Raw genomic sequence first — 26,265 nt, forward strand, 5'->3', positions numbered from 1 at the left:
AAGCTTATAGGAGGGGAGGCCCCCTATTGGGCAGGAAGTGAAACATAAACTTCGGGGTTTGTGACTGAAGGGTTTGAAATAAAACTTTTAAGCTGATTGCAAGAGAGAAGTAAACAACTAGCTGTTAGTTTGGCCCTGTAATTAGTGGATGCCAAATAGACAATACAGATTCTAAAAGAATTTGGAAACATTTCTTCTGATAAATTTGGTTTATAATCATCTTTTCCCCTATAACTTTACCTAATATTATTACCCTTTGATCTTTCAAAGATCCGAAAGATCCTATTTCCTCTTTAATGTCTACTACTTTTGATGTCATCTCTTGAGTTCTTATGAAACATACTAAGTCTGTTTAGTCTTTAAAGACATAGTTACATTACCATCTACCTTTTCAAAAAATCAGCTTTTAATATTCACATTGAATATTAATCCCACATTCATTTTAGTTTTGATCTTATTATTGTTTAAATATTCAATGTACATTGTTTTTTTAATAAATTTTTTTTTCATTCATCCGGTTTGCTGACTTTTAGTATTTTCCAAATGGCTCACACTGCCTGTATGTTAAGAGTGTTTGCTGGCTACATACACAAATGCTAGTTTGGCTGGCAGCCTAGATCCATTTTAATTCACTCACAAAATGTGGAAAATTCTGACATAAGTGGTCCAGTCTCCTGAAGTAGAACTGGGAAAACTCCTTTAGCATCCTATGAAAAGCCTTCTTTAATTGTTTCTGGATGAGGCTTCTCTTTAGAATTCAGCAATTTAAAGATGCCCATGAAGAATCCCTTTGTTGCTCTTCTGGTGTGGGTAGGGAGTATTCTTTAGTCTTTCTGCAGAGGTTCCTGGTATGTAAGTGACATCAGTGGGGCATAGGGGCTGTAGCACATTCCTATTCAGCATCCAGTGTGGCAGTAGGATGGTAGCAGTTTCCTTTTCAGGCCAGTTCTAAGGCATGGTTTTACAAATTGCTTCTGGAAGCTTATCCTCTTGGATCATCTGCCTTCTTACAATTCTGTAAGGTAACCAAAATTCTTCCCCAAAACTTCTTCTCTTACTTAATCAAATTCTACTGCTTGCAACCAAGAGTCTACAAAAACTAGCCTGTGGGTCAAATCAGACACCCTGCTTATAATTACTAAATAGTTATTTTTTAAAAATTCAGAATATTTTATATTCTCAACATGAAAGTTTTATAAAATTCAGATTTTAGTGTTGAAAATTTTATTGGAACATGGAAAGACTCATTTGTTTAGGTATTATCTGAATGTTTTCCCTGATGAACATCTAATATATGTAAAACTGAAATATTAAAAAAATTCAAAATTTCAACTATAAATAATTTATTTCATTTAGATAAAACAATGTAAATAATTTGTTTTTTGTAGAATCTATAAAATTTTAACACATGACTATCACTTTTTATATTATAACACTTTCTTCCTAATGTATTACTTTTAGATCATTATCTTTCAGAACAATTTTTTACATAGTCTTCATTTTTGAGACAGTTTTAAATGGAGTCCTTGACATGGCAAAGCCATTTCACATAGTTTGAAGCTGGTAAATCTTTGGGCCTTTTTTCAAGAGGAAACCTTGGTCATTGAGTGATCCAATAAAGTTTTCAAAATCAGCAACCTGGAAGAAAACATCAAAAAAAAAAATTAGCCTTTTAAGTAATAGGCCAAAATATGACTTTTTAATCTCTCCAATAGTAATATGTAACTATCAAGTTTCTTGGGGAAATAAAATTATTTGTACTTTTTACTGTACCTCAGTATATTTTTTAGTGTAAAAACAAAAATTAGACTAGCTTTTAAAATTAAGTAATTTTACCAAAACATGTAAACTGTTTTATATGTTTAAAAATGCAATTACATTGATTTTTCCCTAGAACTCTGAAATAGGAAGAACGGATGGAATGATGTACATATAACAGGTGAAGAAACTGAGGTTCAAAGACAATAAGATGACTTGCCCACAGGGATTGTCAGCAATCCCCATATGGAGACTGGGTCTTGCTATGATGCTTCCCTCTAGCTATGAAGATGTTGAAATAACTTTGTAAAGAGGTAGGTATAAATCTTAAATAAAAACTGTTTTTGTTCTATTATACATTAATGAGACTCCTGAAATTATTAATAAAAAAGATTAAGTATTTAGTTTATCATACCTGAATATTTAGCTCTTTGGCAATCTGTCGAAGTTGATGAAATTGAAACAGATTATTATAAGTTCTTTCAGCAATGCTGTTGAGAGCAGAAATAAATCTTTTTGCTGTTGACCTATTGCTCATTCCAGAGCCATGCTGTGATCGCTCAAAATCTAGGTTTCCAAATTCATCAGAGTAAGTTCCTAGCATGCTTAAGGAAAGGGAAAGAAAATGTTATCCAATATAGCATGGCTATAGGAATTTTTGTTCTGGGTTTCTAAGTGTATTCCAGCAACATGGGAGGCTGAGGTAGGATCACAACTTCAAGGCCAGCCTTAGAAACTTAGCAAAAACCGGTCTCAAAACAAAACATAAAAAATTAAAAAGGGCTGCGGATATAACTCAATGGTAAAGCAGCCCTGGGTTCAATCTCTAGTACAAAAAAAAGAAGAAGGAAAAAAAAAAAAACAGAAAAACCTGGAAGTAGCCATGAGACTCTCACTTATTTTTTGACTGACCATTTTGAAATCCAGTATGGTATAGATTTGTTTAGGATAAGAACATTTGGACACAGTTACAACTGCTTTTAAGAAAATTTTAAATTTGAAAAGAGAAACACATAAAAGCAGAGTTGATAAACTACAACAACACCTGAAACATTCTTTTTAAATTATGAAAAGAAGAAATTCTAAACATATTAAATTTAGGTTTTATTTGGTAAAGATATGTTCCTATTTCCTAGAGAAGCGGCATCTGGCAAAGAAAAGACATTTTAAAATACTCTACAAATGAACTAGGTTTATGCTGATGCGCAGTAATGATGGTTAGATATTACCTCCAGTTCTCTTTCACTTTCTCGTATTTTTACAATATCACCAAAGAAAGAAATATGCACTTGACAGTGACTTTTAGCTGGAAGTCTGAAAACACCAGTTAGAGATTAAATTAACCAGCCTATAACCTAGCTTTATTGCCAATTCCCTAACTGTACAATGAAACAGATACAAACTCATAGCCAGGTTAAGAAGCAAAGGTGTTATTTAATCAGAAATTAATCAACTATGTATCAGTCACCTGCTAGGCAGTGGGTTTATATTGGTGAACAAGACAGGTACAATCCCTGCACTTACGAAGCTCATAGGAATGATCTTAAAGTCACTTGCCGCAGCCCGGCTGCAGCAAAATAACCGGGGGTGAGGAGCAACTTGTGTACATCGACACAGCAGGAGTGGGAGTCGTTTATTGTAGGACAGGAGGGGTATATATACATTACACACAGCTTATCTTAATTAACATAAACTAGATACAGCAGTCAACCAATAAGGAATCTCCACACTTAATGGCTCAATGGCGTTACTTCACAAACTACTCCCTCTGGCAAAATGCCAGGCGCCATCCTGACTTGTTTACAAACCCTAACAGTCACTAACAATAAACTTTCATGGTGTTCCTTGAACAGATAATAGCCTACATTAAAGAAAACAAACTGAACTAATAGGAATATAAGACTATAATAAAACAACAAAACTTATGATGAGTATTTTCTTCTCTGAAAAGTATACTTTTACTTAGGCTTTTATGATTATAGTATGCTTCTTATAAGGTGTCAAAATGCTTTAGGTTAATAATTAGGTAACACTAACCTTAATTATATATATATTTTTTTACCATAGGCTATCCAATTAAATCCTTCCCCAAACCCTATGATTTAGAGACTATTATTTCCATTGTACATATGAAGACACAAAGTCTTGGTAAGGTTAAGTGACTTGCCAAAGGTCACACAACTAATAAGTGGCATATTTGGAATTTTAATCCATGCTACAATGTTGCAGATATGAATAAAAATATGTAAGATATTTGAGCTACTTTCCTGAAATAGAAAAAAAATCAAAATAATCTCCAACCTTTAAAGGTTGCTCTATTCTGTTATGTTTCCTAGTGTATTTTCAATTTTAGAAGAATCTTATATGTACCATTTACTAAATGCAAACATTTAATTTTCAAAAAATATACAGCTATGTGTCCTGCTAACTCAGATGAACTATGTCACAGTTTACATTTTTTTTAGTCAAGCTTAGGCTTCCCAATTAAAATGTAATTTTACAGTTTCAAAAACCACTTTAAGGGCAAACCTTCAATGAAGCTGAAGAGATAAGAAACTCTAAAACAGAAAATTTAAAGAATGAACAATGATTACTAAGCTCACTTTTAGCATTAAATGAGGGCCTACTGTGTGCCAAGCATGATTCTGGGTCTTGGAAATACACTGTGGTAAATGAGACTGAGAAGGTCCCTGCTCTCATAGGCTAAGGAGAAAGCACATTTAGTATAGAAAACAGATAATCCAATGTAATCTCAATATGTTTAACTGGGTCTACCATGGAAATAATGCTACACACAATTCAAATCATTTGCAATCCATTCTCTATCCTCACTGTTGCTGACAAACTCTAACATACTGAATTAAAGAAAAAGTCCCTCCTCTTCTATAGGCTACTTATAAGAGAAAAAAACAAGCTCAGATTATTGCTCAGGCCTTCAGGAGGCAGTTTGGGTTCTCTTCTAATCATATGCATACCTGCAGAGACAGCTGAGGGAACCAAGCAGCCTCCATGTATGAGGCAGTACCAGACTGAGGATAAAGAAAACTAGATAAAGTCTTTCCCCATTAGGAAAGAGAAAAAAGGTTCTCTAGTTGAGGGCTGTTGCACAATTTAGAATGACAGCACTGAGAATTAGACCCTAGAAATTCTTTGATGGTTTAATTTTGCAATCTTCTAATATGGGATCCAAAATTTGCCAGTTTTTGAAGGGTTCAGTTTATGGTATGAGCCAGAGGAAAGAGGGGATATTCTCAATATTAAAGCTGGCACTGAGACTAAATAGTGTCATTGAGTGTCCACTACTATGCCAGAACCACATTTATCACCTTCAATAGCATCACTGAAGACACATCAGAGCACAATCCTTTGTGGTGTGTTTTATACAAGAGACTGAGAGCAGAGTCTAACTTGCCTAGCAGCTCCAGATTGGACTCTACAGCCTTGTTTTTCCAGCTGTGAGGCACTATAATTCACAAAGAGAAACAACTGGGCAAAGCCACCTAGTTCTGACACCATGCAAGCCCCAGAATATCAGCAACTAGAAAACTAATACATCTACCTTTGATGAAATAGAAATGACTTAGCGTAAGATAAAATAATCTTTAACATACTTTTGGCCTTGCAAAAATAGAATCCTAATTGATTTAAATTTTATTTGCTGTGAGAGCATATTGAAAAAATAAAATTAATACCTAAATTATGATAAAGTTGTGAAGATGAGGGCGGAACTCTTCTAGGCAGTGATATGGAACAATAACCAAAATACATTCTAAATGAAATCAATGTTTATATACAATATACATATACAATATATACAATATTCATATATAATATACAATTGCATATGGTATGCAACCATCTGTCTGCAAAGGGGAAAAAAGAAAATACACATATGTAGTTGTGATGAGTATTTTGTATCTGTAAGTCACACAAAAAATTGGTAATATTTGTTGCTACTAAGGCAGGAGGAGGAAGAACTGGATAGCTATTAAGCATGTTAAGAAGAAAGCTTTTCTACTACCTAATTTTTAACTTTGAAATTTTGAATTTTATTATAAATGTATTTAAAATTTAAAATTTTGGGGGAAAAGAACACTAAAATAATTAGCTTTTACTTTTGCTGATTAAAAAAATAAATACATGTCTAAGGTATCCATATATACTCAATTAAAATAAAAACTTTTCTACCTTCTAAAAATCATGATCTGCCTAATGATATAAAATGCAAAGGATACAAGAGAGCACTGTTTATCAAAATTGAAATATAATTACCTTGTAAGCAGTAATATCACTTTTAAGAATATATTAAAATACAATTTACCCACAAGTGAAGCATCTTATATAGAATATTACTTATGTAGCACTGTTTCTAATAGCCAAGAATCAAAAATATTCATGAATCTAGCAATGAGGGACTGATTAAATAAACTACAATGTATCTTACAACAGAATACTATGTAACTATTTAAAAAGTTCCCTATTACTTAATAAAGAATGATCTATGGATACAGCCTTAAATTAAAAAATGGTACAGAACAGTGTAAACAGTATGCTATTTAAGGGGAGTAATGGGTGTCTCAGGAGAAGGATGAGTGGTAAATGGGATAAAAATAAGCATTCTCAAAATATGTTTTTTTAATTTCAGAACCATGTGAATGTATTACCCATTAAATTTTTTTTTCTTTTTTTTAACTCTCCCCACCAACTTCAGTACTAGAGATTGAACCCAGAGGCACTCTATCACTGAGCTACATCCCCAACCTTTTTTTTTTTTTTTTTTGAGACAAAGGTCTCCCTAAATTTTCCTAGCTTACAATCCTTCTGCATCAACCTCCCAAGTTGCTGGGATTATAGGCATGAAATACCACACCAAGCTCAAAAATTACCTAAAGATTTTCACAGCCAGAAATATTTTAAACCAAGAAAGTATAATTTCTTTGAAGGAAAATAAATAATCTCATAGGCAAAATAACCTTATTAACAATATAATTTGAGATGGGAAGATAGATAACTATCTTTTCATTTTAAAAACATTTAAAATTTTAAACTCACCTATATTTCATAATTTGAACTATATCCTCAGCATCTTCTTTGGTTGCTTCCTCTCTTAATTCTAACCTTGCTCGTGCCTTTGAAAAGAAACAAGAATTTTAAAATAACAAAAGTTAAATATGTTTACTACTGTTTGAGCATGTATGCTATGTCTAACTTATTTATTCACTGTACATAACAACTGACTTTTGAGGGAGATAGGAAAAGTCAGAATTACAAAAATAATTAAAAAGCTTGAGTATAAAAATAACATATTTAAAATACTGATAAAACTTATTCCTACCTACTAACATCTTTTTCTAAGAGTGTTCATTTCAGAAGATTTTATTATTTGAACTACCAAAATTCCTGTAGCATCCCAAAATGTGAAATGAAAAGATATTGCTGTTAGAAAAATAGGTATTATCCTTACAGACCTATTATGTAATCAAATCAAACACCTAAGTACTTGGCACATTTCATGTTACCAAATACCCAACATGGACTTTTCAGACACTTGAGGAATTTCCTAAGTGCCATTAAAAAAAATAAGGGCTGGGCATGGTGGCACATGCCTGTAATCCCAGTGGCTTGGGAGGCTGAGGCAGGAGGATTGAGAGTTCAAAGCCAGCCTCAGCAACAGTGAGGCACTAAGCAACTCAGTGAGACACTGTCTCTAAATAAAATACAAAATAGGGCTGGGGATGTGGCTCAGTGGTCAAATGTTCCAAAGAAAAAGAAAAGTTACATAGTGTAAGTAACTGGTCCAGTGCCTAGAAAGAAATCACTATATGTTGACATGTTACAGTTGTGACTAATCTTTTTAAACACTTATAGATCAATTTTTAACATCTTTTTAACATCTCTCCATAGGAAGAAAAACTAAGTCAGTTGTGCAGCAATTTGATCAAAATGGAAATTACATCCACCCTCTTATTGCCAAAAAAAAAAAAAAAAAGTATGAATGTAAAATTAACAAACCTCTGTTAGACGGATCAAAGATTCCAGCTGCCTAGTAGTGATTGGTGAGCTATTTAACCGCTGGCTCTGTTTCCGGAGCTCCAGGTAGAAATCTTGAAGAACTTGAGCAGCTTCTGTGGACAGCCTTGGGTAGACATACTGTCGAGCATAGCCAATGTACTTTCTCAATAGCTGGTGAGGAATCAGATCTATTGTTTCTCCAGGAACCACCTAAAGCATGATAGAAAGGCCCAAGATTACAGAATAAGCAGCAATAAAATCTTCCTGCTAAAATAACTTGTTTAGAGAAATATATAATTCTAAAATATGTACTTCTAAACAAAGAAAACATTATAGCTATAGTTCTCATTCTCACTGACTTAGATGATTTCAGTTTACATAAACTCTAGTATCATTGTATGAAAGTTTATATATTATTGCTCTACCATAAACCAAACACTGAACTTTTTTTTTTTTTTAATCTCTTTTTGGTTGCTGGGAATTGAATCTAGGTCCCATTATGGTGCCATAAACCCAGCTTCCATCACACACTGAACTTTCAAAAGAACCAAACTGAAGGATTAAGGAAAAACATGTATACCTTTAGTCTTTCTGATAATGGTTTCTCAGAAACCACTTCAAGTATGGAAGTATTTGAATCTTGACTATTCATACGAGCTACTGTGGCACTGCTAACAGTTCTCTGCTTTCCAGCTCTTATTGCAATCACATGTTCAGAGAGTAAGTGATCGTGCTGCTCATTTGGGGTATCTAACAGGATAAAGACCAAATCGAATCTGGATAGTAGGGCACTCCCCATTCTAGGAAGTATGAAAGAAAGAAGAAACAATGATTGGAATCAAAACAAGTAGAAAATCTAGATTACTATTTACTCACTTGTTTAGTGCCCAAGTTCCATGTAGAACTTAAATCAAGCTTTAGGTTAAAGACATCAGCAAATAGTTTTTTGGATTCAACATATCTATTACAACCTTCAGTATATGCATGAGACAAAGATGACCCTAACCTTGGTAGGCTGAGGATACATTGCCCTTTCCATACCCTCAAAACCACTTCTCCTTTATGTTCTCTTATTACTAACTGACAATGTTATATTTTCTATCAGAGGCTGTATTTAATTGAGTCTTAAGCTTTTATATCTTTTTTCTAACCAAAACATTGAGATTCTCAAAGTACTTGTCTCATTCAGAAGCAAAAACCTACTTTTTCTTCAAAGTCTATTAGTCATTAGAAAGAAAATGCAAAATGTTCTATTTAGTCATCTTCTCTGAACCCATCAATCCAGGTAACTTCAGCTTAATTCACAATAGCTAAACTGTGGAAGCAACCTAGATGCCCTTCAATAGATGAATGGATAAGGAACTATGGCATATATACACAATGAAATATAATTCAGCATTAAAAGAGAATAAAATCATGGCATTTGCAGGTAAATGGATGGAGTTGGAGAATATCATGCTAAGCAAAGTAAGCCAATCCCAAAAAACGAAAGACCAAATGTTCTCTCTGATAAGTGGATGCTAATCCATAATGGATATGAGGGAGGCATGAGAAAAAATGGAGGAACTTTGGTTGGGCAAAAGGGAAGGAGGGTAGAGAGGGGAGGGTGCAAGGGGGCAGGAAAGATGGTGGAACAAAATGGACATTATTACCTTAGGTACATGTATGACTGCACTTATGATGTCACTACATTGTGTACAACCATAGAAATGTAAGTTGTGCTGCAATTGTGTACAATGAATCAAAATGCATTGTTGCCATGCATACCTAATTAAAATTAATTAATTAAAAGGCATTAGAAATGAAATCTGGAGCGACTGAACAATGTGATGAAGGCTCCAAAACAGGTCTATGATGCCACTAAAATCAGAGTCCAAGTGTCCTATATTTTTATTCAAGAGGACCTTTCTGATTTTTATAATACTTCACTAAAGAAAAATTCCTAATAGATTGACATTTTTGGTGGTGGTAGCATGGAAATGCTCCAGATCCTCAAGTATAATTGTGTATTTAATGATGTATCAAAGACTATTTTTATATGAAGTATAAATCATTAAATATTAAGAAGTTAGCCAGGGTGATGTTACACACCTAGTAGGTCCAGTTACTGGAGAGGCTAACGCAGAAGGTTCACTTGAGCCCTGAGTTCAAGACCAGCCTGGGCCACACAATGAGATCTTCATCTCAAAAACATAAATAATAAAGCCAGATGCAGTGGCTCACGCTTGTAATCCCAGTAGCTTGGGAGGCTGAGGCTGGAGGGTCGTAAGTTCAAAGCCAACCTCAGCAACAGTGAGTCACCAAGCAACTCAGTGAGAGACCCCATCTCTAAATAAAATAAGGCTGGGGATGTAGCTCAGTGGTTGAGTGCCCCTGAGTTCAATCCTAGTACCCACCCCCCCAAATATAAATAAATAAAATTTTAAAAACTAGAAAATTAGCTTTCTCCCCTCACTAGATTTAAGGTTCTAATTTTTCATATGAAGTACTCTAGTCTTTTTCTCACTTTTGCAATACTTAAATCTGTTTTCCACTTTCCATATTTCATCCAAACTGTTCAAAACTAATTAGAAGAGAAAGTACACATGCTTAACCTATAAACATTGTTTTTTTAAAAAGTGAGATCACAATATATTTGTAAGTATGTAACATGGTCTTCTCAATAACAAAGCATAAAAATGTTTTTCTATCAGTTCATTCAAAGCCACTTTCATTCTTAAATTGCTACTCTCTACTGTGCAATTTTAATATGGTTTTAAGTATTCTGTTTTTTCCCAGTGATAAGAGTGGTTCAATAGCCACCCTAAAGTATATCTTTATGCCTTTTTTCTGTGACCAAGACTCCCAAAAGTAAAATGGTTGAAGCAAATGTGATTATATATTTACAACATTGTGATAAACATAGCAGGTCTTCCCTCAAAATACTAATGGTGTATGTGAGAATCCATTTCCCCACTCCTTTGCCAGTAATGACTGTTGAAATTTAAAATATTTGTCCATCTGGTAGCTATCAATGGTACTACATTGTTTTTAATTTCCACTACTCAAGCACATTTTGTATACTAGAACTTTTAACTTCTGTGAACTATCCATTTATATCCTATTTTTATTGGTTTATAAGGGTTCATGATCTTAAAGTCATAAATATTTGAGTTTGAAAAGACTTACTTCAAATTCTCAGAAACTGTTTTGGCTTTATTGTAGTGTCCCCCAACTGGATTTGCAGCAGCAATAATGGAAGTTCTTGCAGGAAGGCTACAAACCACACCAGCCTTAGCAAGGCTAATACTTTGCTGTTCCATGGCTTCTAACAGGGCTTGATGTTGGTTCCCCATCTTATCAAATTCATCTATTCCACAAATGCCTACAATCACAGTAGAATAATATGGACAAAAAATATTTTTCTTTGGTCAAGTTCCAAATTTTGTAAGATAGATTATTCTACAATAAATAATTATTTCAATTTGTTCCTAGTTAAAATTTTAAAAAAGGTCATACAATGGTTAAAAAAAAAAAGGTCATACAATGGAAAATTACTGTTTGCTTTATATTTGTTTTAAGTTTTATGTGATATTTATTTATTCACCACTTTTCCATAGCATTATGTTGTAAGAGTTGCAAAAATGAAGATATAAGCATACTCAAAATGCTTATGGACTTAATTCAAAAATACTTAAAAAATACTTTAAAAATCCTATGAGATATGCATAATTATGTAAGATGAGTTTTCTGGAGTGGGGAGTGGTTAAAAGGAGATCTTGTAGGGATAGTGGGACAGCATAATTTGAGAGGAAGAGTATGGGCCCTGTAGAACAGAAAATCTAGGGACAGCTGTCAACAATACCAGGTTCTAATCATACACTTGCAGGAAATCACTTAACCAACTTAAATCTAAAACAAAGCACCACCACTGACTGAAGGCATTTTATGTGCTAGGGCAAGAATGTTATATAATCCATAAGTTAATGAAAACCTCCTAATATCATCTTGTAATATCTTCTTCCCACTTCCCCAGATCAGTTAAATTAGCTGTTAAGGGGTCATATCTGAAGGACTTTGCTGTGGGTTAACCTCATGTATATCTACTCTATATCCAGGTAAACTTTATTAGCTAGCTCAGGGGTGCTATGAGAAATAACTGCTGATTAGTCTTCTGTATAAATTTCAAGATTCCATGATCCACTTCTTGTTCCATTTACTGGGTTCTCTAATTCATGGAGTTAAGTATCTTTTATGTCAAATGCCCTTCATTTGTCTCTATAATTGCCCCTCTAATTATTTTAAACTTTTTTCTTTTCTTTTGCATTTGCTGAGATTATCTTAAACCTTCCTCTGTACCTTTAATTTCTCCTTTGGCAGGATTAGTGCTATATGCTGCTTTAGTAATTATATTGCTAGTCATCAACTTGCTATCTATAGTGTCCTTACCACGTCCTCCACTTGTTTTATTTCATTAAATTCATGAACTTATTAAATGTTTGAAAAATTCAGGGTGAATTTTCATTGGTTCCTTCAATTACAATTTTATCTAGACTGGGCACTTTTTTGACCCATTTTTTTCCTCTTTATCTACAATTTGCAGACTAGGGTGTTAACCCTACCTTTCAGTATCCCAAACATTTGGGAGAGGAAGCAAGGGGGCTTTGTTGGACTTTGGGCCACCTTTCTTACTCATCTCTCTTTTGAAAAGGTTCACCCCTCACTGTTGAGAATGTGTCCATGTTCACTACAGAAGATCCCTGTACATTAGATTGTCTCAGCTATTCAGTAAGGCACTCTGAATGATAATGAGCCTTCCCTATGATTTTTCCTTGGACTTGGCAGTAGGGTATGTGAAAGCTTTATCTCAAATTTTCCATGTGTTGCCTATTACTCTGTCTGCCCACACCTCCCTGGAATCAATGGTGTTATTAGAAATTCTCAAAATGACTAGTACTTTTCCTCAGAGGTAGGGATGGGATAGGAACAAAATCAAAGCTACTTCTTCTCTGGCTGCTACTTTGCAGACTGTAAAGTAGGAGACAACAAACTTTTAATATAAAGGAACAGTTGTGTGTGTGTGTGTGTATGTATGTATGTATGTATATATATATATATTCCAGTTTTTCAGGCCACTACTGTCTTGTACATTCTTGGGTTTGTTTGTTCTTTACAACCCTTTAAAAACATAAAAACCAGTTTTAGCTTGTGTACTGTATTAGAACAGAGACTGCAGGCTGAACTTGATTTATAGACTGAAATTTGCTGACCCCTGATTTTAAAGCATTAAACTCATTTTCCTGTTCAAATATAAATGTAAAATTATGCAATTTAACATTTTTTGGTCATTTCATTAGATGCTGAAGAAGGGAAGTATTACACAGCTTTATTACTTGTTTTATCCCCTGAAAGTCTTCAGTAAAGATTTTAGTAGGATCCTGTGTTTGTTTCTAGAACCCAATCTTTGCTGACCTTTCTTTTGTCTTTTTATTTTAACAGTGCTATGTTCACCATCCTATCGCTAACTTATCTACTTATATTTGGTAGAGATGACACTGGTTCTTCACATTCTGCATTTTAAATTCCAAATTCCATTAACTGTCTATACAGCTAAACCTCCAAATCACCTTCAACTTCTAAATGAGAAGTTTTATGATTTAACAAAAAGTATTCTTTTCATATACTTATTTCCTTCACCTGGTATCTCAGCAAAAATACTCTCACTTCTGATATGCTATTTTATAATTTTGAGTTCATTAACTCAATAAATATTGAATAACTTCTACATACCAGTACTATATTCTAGGCATGCAAGATATACTACTAAAAAGACAATATTCCCTACCCTTGTGAAGCTTACATTATTCTCAGTTGACAGGAGGCAGACAATTAAAAATGTAAATCATATGGGAAGTGGTAGGTACTATGGAAAGAAAAAGTAGTGTAAAGAAAAAAAGTAGTTGCTAAGGCAGCAACAGTGTGAAGGATGATGCTATGACTACTTAAAATATGTTTAGAAAGACTTGCTGGGGCAGAATGCTTGAGCAAAAACATGAGGTAGGAAAGGAACAATGCTTGCAGACATACGTGGGATTCCTGGGATTAATAACAAGGGCCCTGATGCAGGAATATGATACACCTGGAATTCTGATAATGTTCAAGGTACAGCAAGGAGGCTGGTATAGCTAGAGAAGAGGACAAGCAGTAGGTAATGAGGCAGAAGAGGTGATGAATGGCCAGAATGTGAATGGCCCTTGACTACCCTCATGACTTTGGCTTTCACTCTGATTAAGATAGGCAGCTGAGCAAAAGAATAACATAAATCAAAGTTTTATGAGATTACTCTACTTCATTAAAAACAATAGAAAGAGGTAAAGTCATTAAAGGTAAGAATCCAAGTGAGAGATGATTTTATGTCACAGACCAGGGTAGGAGCAATGAAGAAGTAGATACTGGATAGATTTTAAATGTAAAGGAAGATTTGCTAAGAAGTTAGGTGTGTGTATGAAAAACAAGTCAAGGATGCCTCCATGTTTCCTGATTTAAGCTAATAGAACTATGAAATTATTTACTGATGAGGAATAGGCTTAAAAGGCAAGATGAGGATTTTGGCTTTAGACATGTTACGTTTGAGAAATTGATGGAGATACTATATAGATAAGAATATGTGCTTGGTGTTCAAAGGAGAAAAGATTATAAATTTTGGAATTTTTAGCAGACAAGTAGGTAAGCAAAGCCATGAAACTAAGTTCAAGACCTCCAATAAAGTAAGTATAGACCTGGAAGACAAAAGGTTCAAGAACTAAGTACCTAAAGTACCTACTAGTTAAGAGGCTGAGGAGATGAAGATGCACTAAAGACTGAGAAGGAATAGCAAGTGAAGTAAGAAGAAACCTAGCAAAGTATGGTGGCCTGACATCAGAGTTTCAAGTGTTTCAAAAGGGAGGAGTGATCCGCTGTGTCAAATGTGGATGACAATACTGGACTTAGAAATAATGAGATCACTAGCAAACTCAAAGAATATTCTCCATTGGACTGGAATCTGGACACTTCCTGACACATGCATAAGGAACATGTTTTAAGGCTCCTTAAGTACTAACGTTCAATGTGAGGATCCATTCTTGCTGAGTCCTACTATCACTCAAACCCTGGAAAAACCCTAATGAGATGGGTTGAAATATAGAAAAACTAAAATTCTAAAGTGACAGCTCTAAACTTATATGGCAAGTCTCTTTTTAGTATAGGATGACATCCACTTTCTTTTGAGTTCAAGGTAACCAGACTATTTTGAGCTAAGTAACATTAATACATTCAATATGTATTAAATGAGCACCTAAATACTAGTCAATGTGAATAGTCAATCAACAAAATATCTAAATCCTACTCTATAGAGAGCTTACAAGCTCCAAAACTTTTAATTTTTATACATAATTGTATGTGCTAAGAGATTCTGAAAATAAAGGACTTAAGTTCCAGTTTTAATTCTATAGTCTAAAAACTTTATAAGTACCATATTTTCAATTATGAATTCTGACATTCACTGGCAACTCACTGGTTAAGCAATGCTATCCAAATGCCTCTTGGACCAAATGTAAACTGAAAAAAGAAACCGTTTTTTGGAAAAAAAAAAAAAAAACAGAACAAAAACACAGAATTATTGATTAGTGGGAAGGGAAGGGGGAGGGGAATAGTAAAGAGTAGAAGGAATCAGACATAATTTTCTTATGTTCATATATGAATACACAACCAGTTTAACTCCATAACATGTACAACCACAAAAACAAAGTTATACTCCATGTATGTATAATATGTCAAAATATGCTCTACTAGCAAGTATATCTAAAAACAACAACAACAAAAAATAATTATTGACTAATATCCCTGTTATCTCTCACCTTGATCACCAAGTACCAGAGCCCCAGCTTCCAAAGCAAAATCACCAGAGGAACTATCTTTTGAAAGAGTTACAGTTAGACCAGAGCTAGTCGTAGTGTTACCACAGACATACACACCACGTGGAGCAACATTGCATACTGCCTACAAAACAAAACATATAAAAGAATCAACTCAGAGTAAAAGAGAAATGATAGCAAATACTTAATTGCTCACAAATATTAGCTACATGCTCAGAATTCTCTTAGGAGCTTTACTATACAATCTTTACCACTATGAAGGGAAAAGTATTCTTATTTACTGATGCAGAAAGTAAAGCTTATAGTGAGAATGAAGTGAGCTATGAAGGTGAGAAGCCAGGATTCCATCAGACCCAGGCAATCTAACCCTAGAGTTTGTGGTCATGTCAATGTTTAACACAATTCCATTTTATGCTCATTTTTCAAGTACAAACAGCAAATCCTGAATACCAATTTTAATTTTAAAAGCTCAATAATGCTTTAAAGATCAGGTAATAAAATTGTTCAATATGTGTTTACCTTCTAAGCAGATAAGTTACGATAGGTCAGAAAAGTAAATAGTACTGAATTAAAAGCACCAATCTCTGAAGTCAGGCAGACCCATTAAAATCCCGGATCCACCATATACCAGCTATGTAGCTCTTGGATCTCACCAAACCTTAACTTACGAAATAGTGTATGCAAGGCACTTAACCTGGTACAAGCACATCAACTCAAAGCCATGGTATGTGGATATGCACTGCCTGACTTCAGGAGATAGCATTTGCATTATTTTGTTTTTTCCCCTGCATTATAGTTGTATATACTGTTGGGATCACATTGTCATCTTTGTCAGTGGTACACTCTAGACTTGTACAGGGAACACCCCAAAAGACCCTATGACACTGGGTCAAAAACAGTTATCATTTTTTTGTTACTTGCAATTCCATATTTTTTAGTCTTTTTGAAAAACCTATGATACCCTCTTTTTTAAAAAAATATTTTTTAGTTGTCAATGAATCTTTTATTTTATCTATTTATATGCGGTGCTGAGGATCAAACCCAGAGCCTCACACATGCCAGGAAAGCGCTCTACCACTGAGCCACAACTCTAGGATACTCTTGAGAGTGAGACAGTTTACTAAACAGAGGAAAACAAGTTTTAAGAGGTAAACAGCTCTTAACTGCGTTAGCCTAATTTTTAAAAACCTGGCTTAGTGGGGCTTATATGCAATACCCTCCTTTTTTTACAATGTTTAATTTCCATTAATATTACAGCTTCTATTTTAAAATTCAGTCAAGAGTCACAAAAGCATTTATTCTGGTTCTAAACATCAAGAAAAGTGCTAATGCCAACACTGCTTTAACACTTGTTGGTACTAAAACACACAAGTACAAAAGAAAAGAAAGCTGTAACAATGCAAATCTCCACATATACCTTCTCCTGCATATTTTGGTGAAATATTCTGCTTTCATTTTTATTGTGAACTTTGTTTCACCTACAACTATGTATTGTGCCTCCATTGTCATGCTGTGGCAAGGGCTCAGAATAGATTTTTTTAAAGTAGGCTTAGCTCATCAAAAGGAATCAAACACGGATGCAATACTTAAATGGAATTAAAATAAAGACTGGTTTAATATTCAAGCATAGGGAATAAAGAATGACTCACACCTGAGGGACACTGGAGTTGCAATGGCAAGATCCAAGCAGTTCTCAATCCTGGCTGCATATCAGAATCACTATGTGGGATTACACATGAACAGATACTGGGACTCTAACTTGGAGACTCTTAATTCAATTGGCTTGGGCTGGCCACAGTATTTTCAAAGAGCTCCAAAGGTGATTCTTAGGGAAAGTCAGGGTTCCCAAAGATTCAGGAACTACAAGACTACAACTCACAGGGAGCCCTTGGCCTGGCCACATTTTCCCCACTAGGCAGGGAGGAAAAGAGTCAAGGGCATTCTGATTTAAACCAATATGTATGGCTGGCTTACTAGGCACCACTCTGAGGAAACCACAAGCACTCCAACAAACAGCATCTATTGGGGCCATCACAAACCCAGGAGGGAAAAAACACTGGACAAAATCTTCTCGGTGACCAACAATTAACTGATCAAAGAAGTTTGCTTTGGGCTGGGGATGTGGCTCAAGTGGTTACGCACTCACCTGGCATGCATGAGGCACTGGGTTTGATTCTCAGCACCACGTAAAAATAAAATAAAGATATTATGTCCACCTAAAACTGAAAAATAAATATTAAAAAAAAAAGTTGCTTTGCTTTATATTTGGGAGAAACATGGAGAAGTATAAAGACAGATCCCTTGCTTCTATCAGATTGTTCTTAAAGCCCAATACAATGTTTATGTGTTTGTATGGAGACAGAATGGGAGACTCTGTTTTACCTCCTTAACTAGCCTGTTTATATAAGAGGTCATATCACAATAATAAAGAACAGTTAACATTTCATTTCTTTATAGTTGAAGTATCAGACCAGAATGCTTGTGCAGCTTGTATGTCAGGAGACTGATTCAATTTGAAAATAGGGTCAGATACAAGTTATATGTTATTCAAACTCCAGCTTACTTCTGCCACCAAACAAAGCAGATCCTCTAAAACACAAACATTCTATGCTTTGAGAAAATTCACTTGTCAATAACTCATACATTTTTACAAGCAAAAGATCGAACACTAAAAGGACTGATTTTTTTTTACCTGTAGCATCTGACTCTTTCCCAAGCCTGGATCTCCAACAACAAGGACGTGTGGGTCTCCTCGAATTGGTATTCTGTTTTTGTCATCTGCATATTTCTGGGTACCTCCAAAGAGTGCTAATGCCAAAGCTGCTTTAACGAGCTTAGGTATAAAAGAGATAAATAAATAAATAAATAAAAACCAGGAAAAAAAAAAAAAACAACCACAAAGATGACTAGCAAAAGGAGTATTCTTCAACACTGATATGTTTGAGGATTTTTTTAAAACATAATTGAAATTTAACTTTTTTTATAATAAAAATCTAGAAATGAACTATAACATAAATGCTTAAAAAGTAAAAGCCTGAATGCATTAAAACAAGAAATGTATCTTACAAACTGCTAAGTAAAGGCCTAATTTGCAAGACATAAATCCATTCCATAAAAGTGAGAAATATTTATGGTCCCTACTTTAACTTAGTCACTTTTTAAAAAAACTCATTCCTATGAAATAAATGTACTTGATAAGCAGCTTTTTCTTACAAGGGGCTATAGTCTGCCTCCCGTATCATTAATTCATGGAGAATAAAAATTCATGTTAAAATGAGTAGCTATTTTTTAACAGAGTAGCTTTTTTTATAAAGTATTATTTTGTTGACTTTATATGTTTTTTAAGTGAAGATGAAGTAAAATACTTACTTCATGACCAAAAATCACAGGGCAAAGTGAGCTGGAAAACAGAATACAACTTATAAATTCTAACTTATAATTCTTAATCCAGTTGATATATTTTAGAGTTATTTGCTTAACTTGTTTTATTTAGAACCAAAAAAGACAAGTATAAAAAATTTACATCCCCTCAAAAGTAAATTTCTAACAGTTCTTAATCTATAAAAGGAAGAATACCTTAAAAAGTATGCTTGTGGAAGAGAGACTTGATATTTGCAAAACACTGTAAAGTAACCAAATATGCTATTGATTTTCTGACAGAACTAGCCTTTAAAATGTACCATACTTAAGATCTTCCACTTTAGACCCATCATCACATGTATTTTATATGAAGAGGCATCTTTAGACCTATATACCCAAGTCAATGAAAGAAGGAGACAAAGGAGTGAGCTCAGTACAAAATATGTTAAGATGGGATAAAATTTCATTTTTTTTTTAGTTCAATTCTGAAAGGGTCAGATTAAATAAGAATCTGAATATAAAGAAGTGTATTTACATTTGTCCATTTTATATACAAGGAACAAACAAAAATGGACAGGGTGATAGAAGAATACAATCAGGAGTAAAATGAAACTCTTTATCCCCTTTAATATGTGTAAACACAGAAGAAGTTGGTGCCCTGGTCATAATCCTATTGGTACTCACTATTGTGCATGTCCTTGCCTGATTACTGCTGGTGTCCTACCAAGCACCTATACCTGTATTCAAAAGGGCTTTCTATGGCCACAAAAGCACCATCACGCAGGATAGGCAGGCCAGAAGTGCTGGTGTGTTTCATATCCTAGGAGGATCCTCAAACTAGGGCCTTGGGGGGTGGAAATTGAGGCTACTTTTATATAGTGTTCCAGAAGCCTCAGGAGGATTATGTCCTGAATGCCAGTGGTAACGTGTTCATTAAAGCACCATATCTTTCTCTGTATTACTTCTGTCTTCCTATATCAGTATTTCCAGGACCACCTCCCAAATAAATGATGTTTAACCAAATCATTCCTTCCAAAGGAATCTAAATACAGCTTTTCACTGTCTTCTCCCTACTCCTTTCATGGTCCTCCATTTGTTATCTAGTATGGGTCAATAAATTTTTTCTTAAAGGGTTAGCAAGTAAATATTTTCAACTTTGTAGGCTACCCTGTCTCAGTCATAACTACTCAATGTGTAGAGTGAAAGCAACAACTGACAATATGTGAATGAACTGGGTGGGCCTATGTTCTACTAAAACTTTATTTACAAAAATAGGCAACTGGCCTAGTTTGTCAATCTGCTAGATTAATAAATGTAGGACCATGAAAAATTCTAGTTCTGATGCTGAAATCACAAACATGGGAGATAAAAACAAACTCTGGGAAGAAAACCCAAGTTTTCACACTAACTTATCTTCTACGAGCATGACAGAAGGACCATTGAAAATATTCAGTTTTCATTTATAACCAATAAGAAGAATCAAATAGGTGTTTGGATTCTCCTTGCGTGCCTGCTCACATACAACTCACACCCAGATCACTCCCAACCCTAGGTTAGAGCATCCTCTCTCTCATGGTAGGTATGGACCATTATTTAGATGGAAGTCTCTGAGGAGTTAAGAATAAATAACCCCTAAGTGCAGAAAGAAAAAACATCAAATTCTCCTAGAGCCCAAAGTATAGGTGAAAAGGAAAGCAAGACAAGTAAAATTTTTCTGATAAAATCCATTTTGAAATTTTCTCAGTTCTTTATCTCTCTTAGGTACATCTATTATTCAGTCTCTTGTTTTGCCCCTATTTCCTCAAAAAATTGTCATAGAAGTATCAAAAATAAGGCTAAGAATGTACCTCAGTGGTAGGGCCCTTGCCTAGTATGCAAGAGACCCTGGGTTTGATCCCAATTGATGTGTGTATAGGGGACTACCAAAAAAAAAGAGCATGCACTGTTAAGCATGTTACAAAATCTGATTTAAACCTTCAGAACAACCTTTTGTTGTAGACTTCTTAAGATAGTAAATATTCCTTATTACTTAAACTTGAGATCAGAAATTCTTTTTCTGTAAAAAGCCAGTGGCAACCTTATAAGCTAAATATATATTTTCTTAAAGGAGCTGAGTTGTCACACGTACTCAACTCTGCCTGTAGCACAATTGTAGCACAAAAGCAGCCAAAGACACAATGTAAATGACTGAGTGTGGCTGTGTTCCAATAAAACTTGATTTATGTACACTGAAATCTGAATGTCACATAATCTCATGTGTCATGAAATATTCCTTTCTTTTCAACCATTAAAAAATATAAAAACCATTCTTAGTTAATGGGCTATGCCCAAATGAGTAATGCACTGGGATTTTGTCTATGGACTCTAGTTTGCTGACCATTTTGACTAGCTGTTTTTAATGTGTAACCAAAGAGTTCCCCTAACTTGCATATATGTAAAAAAAAATTTCAGATACCCTCATACATACTTGACAATAAGTTTAAACAGGTTCTCTTCAGCTTGAATCTCTTGGATAGCATAAAGATCCTTAAGTGAGAACTCCATCAATGTTCCATGCTTACAGCCATCCTCAGAAGTCTTTGTTTTCTGTCCTTTGCTATTGCTAACAGAATTTGCCTCAATGTACAAAAGGAACATACATTTATCATTCTTGTTTCGAGAACCTGTAAATTCAAAATATTAAATATAATAATTGGCATTCATTTGCCCTACAATGACTTAACTAAAATGTTAAAGTCACAAAGAGCTGTAAGTAAACATTTATTGTAGGAAACCATTCTCGCACGTGATTTGAGCCACCTCCCTAGCTGGGTGTGAGGCGCTTAGACAAGCTATGTCAGAGCCTTCCCCACCCTTCCCCAGGGGCCAGGGCTTGTCCGTGTGGGGGTGTGACTGACCACTGAACTGAAAACAATCACTGACCCTGACCTTGGAATGCTGCCCCCTACGACCTTCATTGGATGGAATTTTCCCCTGAATTTTTTGTTCCCCAATAAAAGTTCACTCCCTGGCTTGCTTCTCTCTCTCTTGCTGGCCTCTTGTGTAAACCTCGCTATGCGTCAGGGGCTACAGGCAGGAGCTGGGAGGAGCCGTCTCTGAGCTGGGCAAGAAAAAGGTAAATTGAGAGTTATGTATCTTTAATTTGAACTCACTAGTTAATTTCTGTTTCGAACCTCTAGTATGAAGCTAGCGTACTGGTCGTGTGGCTGAATTTATTTTAAAGGAAGTTTCATCTATGTAAGCAACAAGGAATTTACTAAATGGTTTGAGATTTAGAAGTATGAAGAGAAAAGATGAATACTAACAAATCATTTTTGAGAGAATATTAAAGAAAAGAAAGAGCCACCCCATACCTTCTTCAGCATTTGAGACTTTGACAATTCCAGTAACAGTCACTGTGTCTCCCGGTACACAGCTATCCACCAGGTCATGCACAAGTTCACATTCTATTGTTCGTGGAATTCGACCTGCTTCTCTCTGAGCATCGGACATAAGCTCCTGAATTCTAAAAAGGTGAAAAGTTTTCAGTTAGAATACATACTTACATTGGGTTCTTTAGCATATTAACTATTCCAGATTCACACAGTACTTAGCTAAAGGGCAGATTAGTTTAAATAAGATCAACAACATATCTAAAATTGCTTTAGTAGTTTCCAATTCAGGATGGCATAATGAACATGCGCATTTGTCTAGCCTTCCTCTGAGGAGCAATCAAAATAAAAAGATACTAAAAAAGCAAAAAGTTGTTTTGGGGCATGCAGAGGTATCATCAGTAAATAGAATGTTAGTAAAATTTTTGAAAACAGCAAGTAGGAAAGTACTGAAGGATAAAACAAATAAAATCCAGAATGCATGCAGACAAAAATTATAAGGATACAAGAGAAGTGGCACTCAATGTTCTCAGCAGAACCCTAGAAGAGGTTCCAAATTGAAGATGGCAGGAATGGAGAACAGGAAGAAACAGGATTATCAACTAAAAGATAATAGCTATTCAGAATTTTTTTGGAAGGCAGGTAGACAGCCACGTAGGGAAATAATGAGGACTTAAGTATCTGGCAAAAACTAGAGCATAGTTCTACAGAAATGGATCTCTTCCCTATATATGGAAAGTTAGTGTCCAGTGAAGCAATCAATGCTCCAGAATAAAGCCTTCTCATTTGGCATTTGAGAAGCTGAAACCAATTCAAAAACACATAAGTCAAAATTTCTACTTTCTTATTCAGGAATGAGGCCTCATGAGAAAAGACTTCTGCCTACAAAATAGCAAAGGAAACTTATCCTACTCAAAATAATTCCTCTTTTTTTCATCATATATTTAAGAATAAAATGGCAGTAATTCAAGGAGAAGAATATTAAAAACAAAAAACAGCTAAGAGTTTTGAGAAAATGTTGCTGTTGTAAAACAAAAATAAGCTGCTATAAAAAGGAATTATGAAAAAAGTAAAATTAGGAAAATTAAAAATATGTATATAAAAGTCAAACTATAGAAAACAAGAAAAAGCCAAAGAAATTTAGAGAACAGCATAAAGAAAATGGAAGCATGAACCAAAAGTTAAGACAAATGAACAATCAAAGGGATGCATCCCATAGGAAACCCAAAAAGAGAAGAAAAAAGACACTATATGGTTGAAGATGACTGCAGGACAAAAGGACCCTTCGGCTTAGGAGGATGAAGACATGACTAGATAACCTATTTCAAAACCAGATAAACTGTTTCAGAACCTTTAAAGAGATTACAAAGGAAGGAAAGTCCAATCCCCTCAAAGGAATAAGAATCAAACCTCTCATCGACAGCAGGGGAAATGATGACAAAACAGACTACTTTGGTAGTCAGGCAAACTCTTACACAAGCTAGGATCCAGAGATATTTCCAGACATGCAAGAACCCAGAACTTTTTACCAGCTATGCACACTTTCTAAAAATTTACTTAATAATTTCTCCAGAAAAATAATATTTAGAATTATTAAAAGTAGAAGACAAAGTCCAAGTTGAGAGGCCTAATTTCAATTGTGCAATGAAGAAAATTCCAGGATGAAGTAGGACTGCAGGTCTAAAGAACATGAGATCCAGACTCAAGTAGAACTCAGGAAGGTACATTTTTAAAATTTTCATTTTATTAAAAAATAAAAGGTGAACTCCATGCATTCAATAATATATTTAAGAAAGAATGTATGGTTTGGATATGGTATATCCCCCAAGGATTCAAGAATTCAGAGACTCCGCCTAGAGATGGGGCCTACCCTTCTTGCTCTGATTTCCACGTCTGCCATGCAATCTCTCCTTGGGAGATTATTATAATTAGAAAACAGAAAATAAACTTTGACGATTTAATGTAACATCAGAATGTCTAGAAGTAGAAGTCATGAAAGTTAGTATAGCATCTCTAATGTTATCTACTCACCAAAAGTGGATGCAATAAAGCCAAGGAAGAGAGAGACCAAGAATATTATTCAAAGTTGTATAGAACTGCCCTTTATAATAATTGGATTTAAAAAGAAAATTTATATGTGTAACATTTTTTATTTAAATAGTTAATGTAAGTATAATCACAACATTAAAATATTAACTTTGGAATACATTCTCCCAATTTTCTTCAGAGAATGGCCAGACACCATCCATCTAATCTTCATAACTTCAAACCTGGCTCCATGGTTAGCTTCGTTCACCCTAATTGTACATTCAAAACTAGTAGAGTAAGTGCTGGGGAGTACCATTGGCCAAATTATATTGTTATATGTAACAAATTGCTTCATTATGTACAACTTTCTTGCACCAATAGAAAACGTGTGTCTGTGGGGGGAGAACTAGCAAAGTAAAATAAGAAGTCTCAGAATAACACATGTTCAGATCACTTTGCCATAAATAAATGTTTATAGCTATTTCTTATTAAAATAGCATAGTTTTACATGTATCTCCTTTGGAAAAATTGTAAAACATAAGTAAACAGAAGGAATAAAATGCCTCTGCCTCCTTTGGTGGAGGCAGGACACAATCCTATGCAAGAGTCTTAAACACTTCCTCTTTTATAAAATGAGTTATTTATAAAGATCTCTGAATAAATAGTACATACATATATGCTATACATTAGAGTCTTGGTTTTTACAGGGAATAATGGGGAGAAGCTAGGACAGGGCTTAGTAGCAAGCCACCTCATCTTTTTCCTAGGTTCTATTTTTTAGGACCATCTCCTATTTCAGCCAGGTTTCCTAAAGAACATTCTAGGCTTCAAAACTATCCGTTATTTTATATTTAGGGATGAGTTATGGGCCTGTGGCTAGGGAAAAAAATGGGACAATTAATGGATGAAAAATATAAACAGAAACAACTAATAGATTTGTGTGGATAGTGGGGGGAGCCTATAGGAACATAGTATAAAATTCCTAGTGGGCAATGAGAACATGAAATCAAATAGGACCACCTCTAAGAGATTTTCTGAAAACTTCAATACTATTTCTATCACAACTCATTATGCAATGAATCATATATCTTCGTTCAATGAATCACATAATTGAAATATAAAATGAACTATTTATCAGTAGCAATAATTCATAATGTTTACATCCTTTCTGGCATCCAGTAGAGAATAAATTTCAAATAAAGACAGTTCCCATTTCAACATACAAACTTGTCACTGAATAGACTTATTATACACTTATCATTTTTACAGATAAAAACTACAGTACAATACAATAAAATTATAGATTTACTCAGCAGTATGAAAGATCCTAAAACCTGCCCCTTTTTAAGTCTTGATTGCTTACTTGATTGACTGCCAGTCCATTGTTACTGTAAGAGGAGAACTACGGAGAGCAGCAAAAGACTTCCCTCGACATGCAGGCACAGGACACTGCAACGAGTAATTCACATTCAGATGTTGATAAACTACAACCATATCTCAGGAAAATTCAAGATATACTTCATTAAAGTAAACCGACTAAGAGCTGTAATGTTCCATTTCTACAGAAACAGTTTAATGTCATAAGCTTTCAAGGCATTTGTCCAGCTGGTCTCTCTCTCCCCCTGCTCCTATTCTTTCAGCTGTAGGGAGGCAGGCACCTTGCTCTGCCTTAGACCAGGCACTCATTCTTACCTCTGTGCCCATGTAGTCTCCTAATTCCATAGGCTCCTTGAACACTCCTCCTCCTTCAGTCTATATGTCCAGCCCCAAAAGCCTTCCCTAGGTCTTTAATCCCCAACTCTTTGTCTATCTTCCTTTTGTGCTGTTCACATAGTATATTTCAC

The 26,265-nt window shown here is 34.7% G+C and overlaps 1 protein-coding gene across 2 annotated transcripts in view; it reads right to left on the reverse strand.

Moving 5' to 3' along the window:
• Positions 1 to 1,413: 1,413 nt before the first annotated feature.
• Mcm8 (minichromosome maintenance 8 homologous recombination repair factor) overlaps positions 1,414 to 26,265 on the reverse strand; it is a 34,541-nt gene continuing 9,689 nt past the window's right edge. For both annotated transcript variants that reach the window (XM_026385799.1, XM_026385798.1), the window contains exons 8-19: positions 25,785 to 25,870; positions 22,376 to 22,527; positions 21,490 to 21,685; positions 19,032 to 19,062; positions 18,355 to 18,495; positions 15,645 to 15,786; positions 10,939 to 11,134; positions 8,351 to 8,570; positions 7,771 to 7,980; positions 6,811 to 6,887; positions 2,174 to 2,363; positions 1,414 to 1,638 (exon numbers count right to left, since the gene is read on the reverse strand). In XM_026385799.1, the coding sequence (XP_026241584.1) occupies positions 1,546 to 1,638; positions 2,174 to 2,363; positions 6,811 to 6,887; positions 7,771 to 7,980; positions 8,351 to 8,570; positions 10,939 to 11,134; positions 15,645 to 15,786; positions 18,355 to 18,495; positions 19,032 to 19,062; positions 21,490 to 21,685; positions 22,376 to 22,527; positions 25,785 to 25,870 (1,734 nt within the window). In that variant the 3' untranslated portion in view covers positions 1,414 to 1,545. The remainder of the gene's footprint in view (positions 1,639 to 2,173; positions 2,364 to 6,810; positions 6,888 to 7,770; positions 7,981 to 8,350; positions 8,571 to 10,938; positions 11,135 to 15,644; positions 15,787 to 18,354; positions 18,496 to 19,031; positions 19,063 to 21,489; positions 21,686 to 22,375; positions 22,528 to 25,784; positions 25,871 to 26,265) is intronic.

Source organism: Urocitellus parryii, chromosome 6 (assembly GCF_045843805.1).
Source record: "Urocitellus parryii isolate mUroPar1 chromosome 6, mUroPar1.hap1, whole genome shotgun sequence".
Lineage (NCBI taxonomy): Eukaryota > Metazoa > Chordata > Mammalia > Rodentia > Sciuridae > Urocitellus > Urocitellus parryii.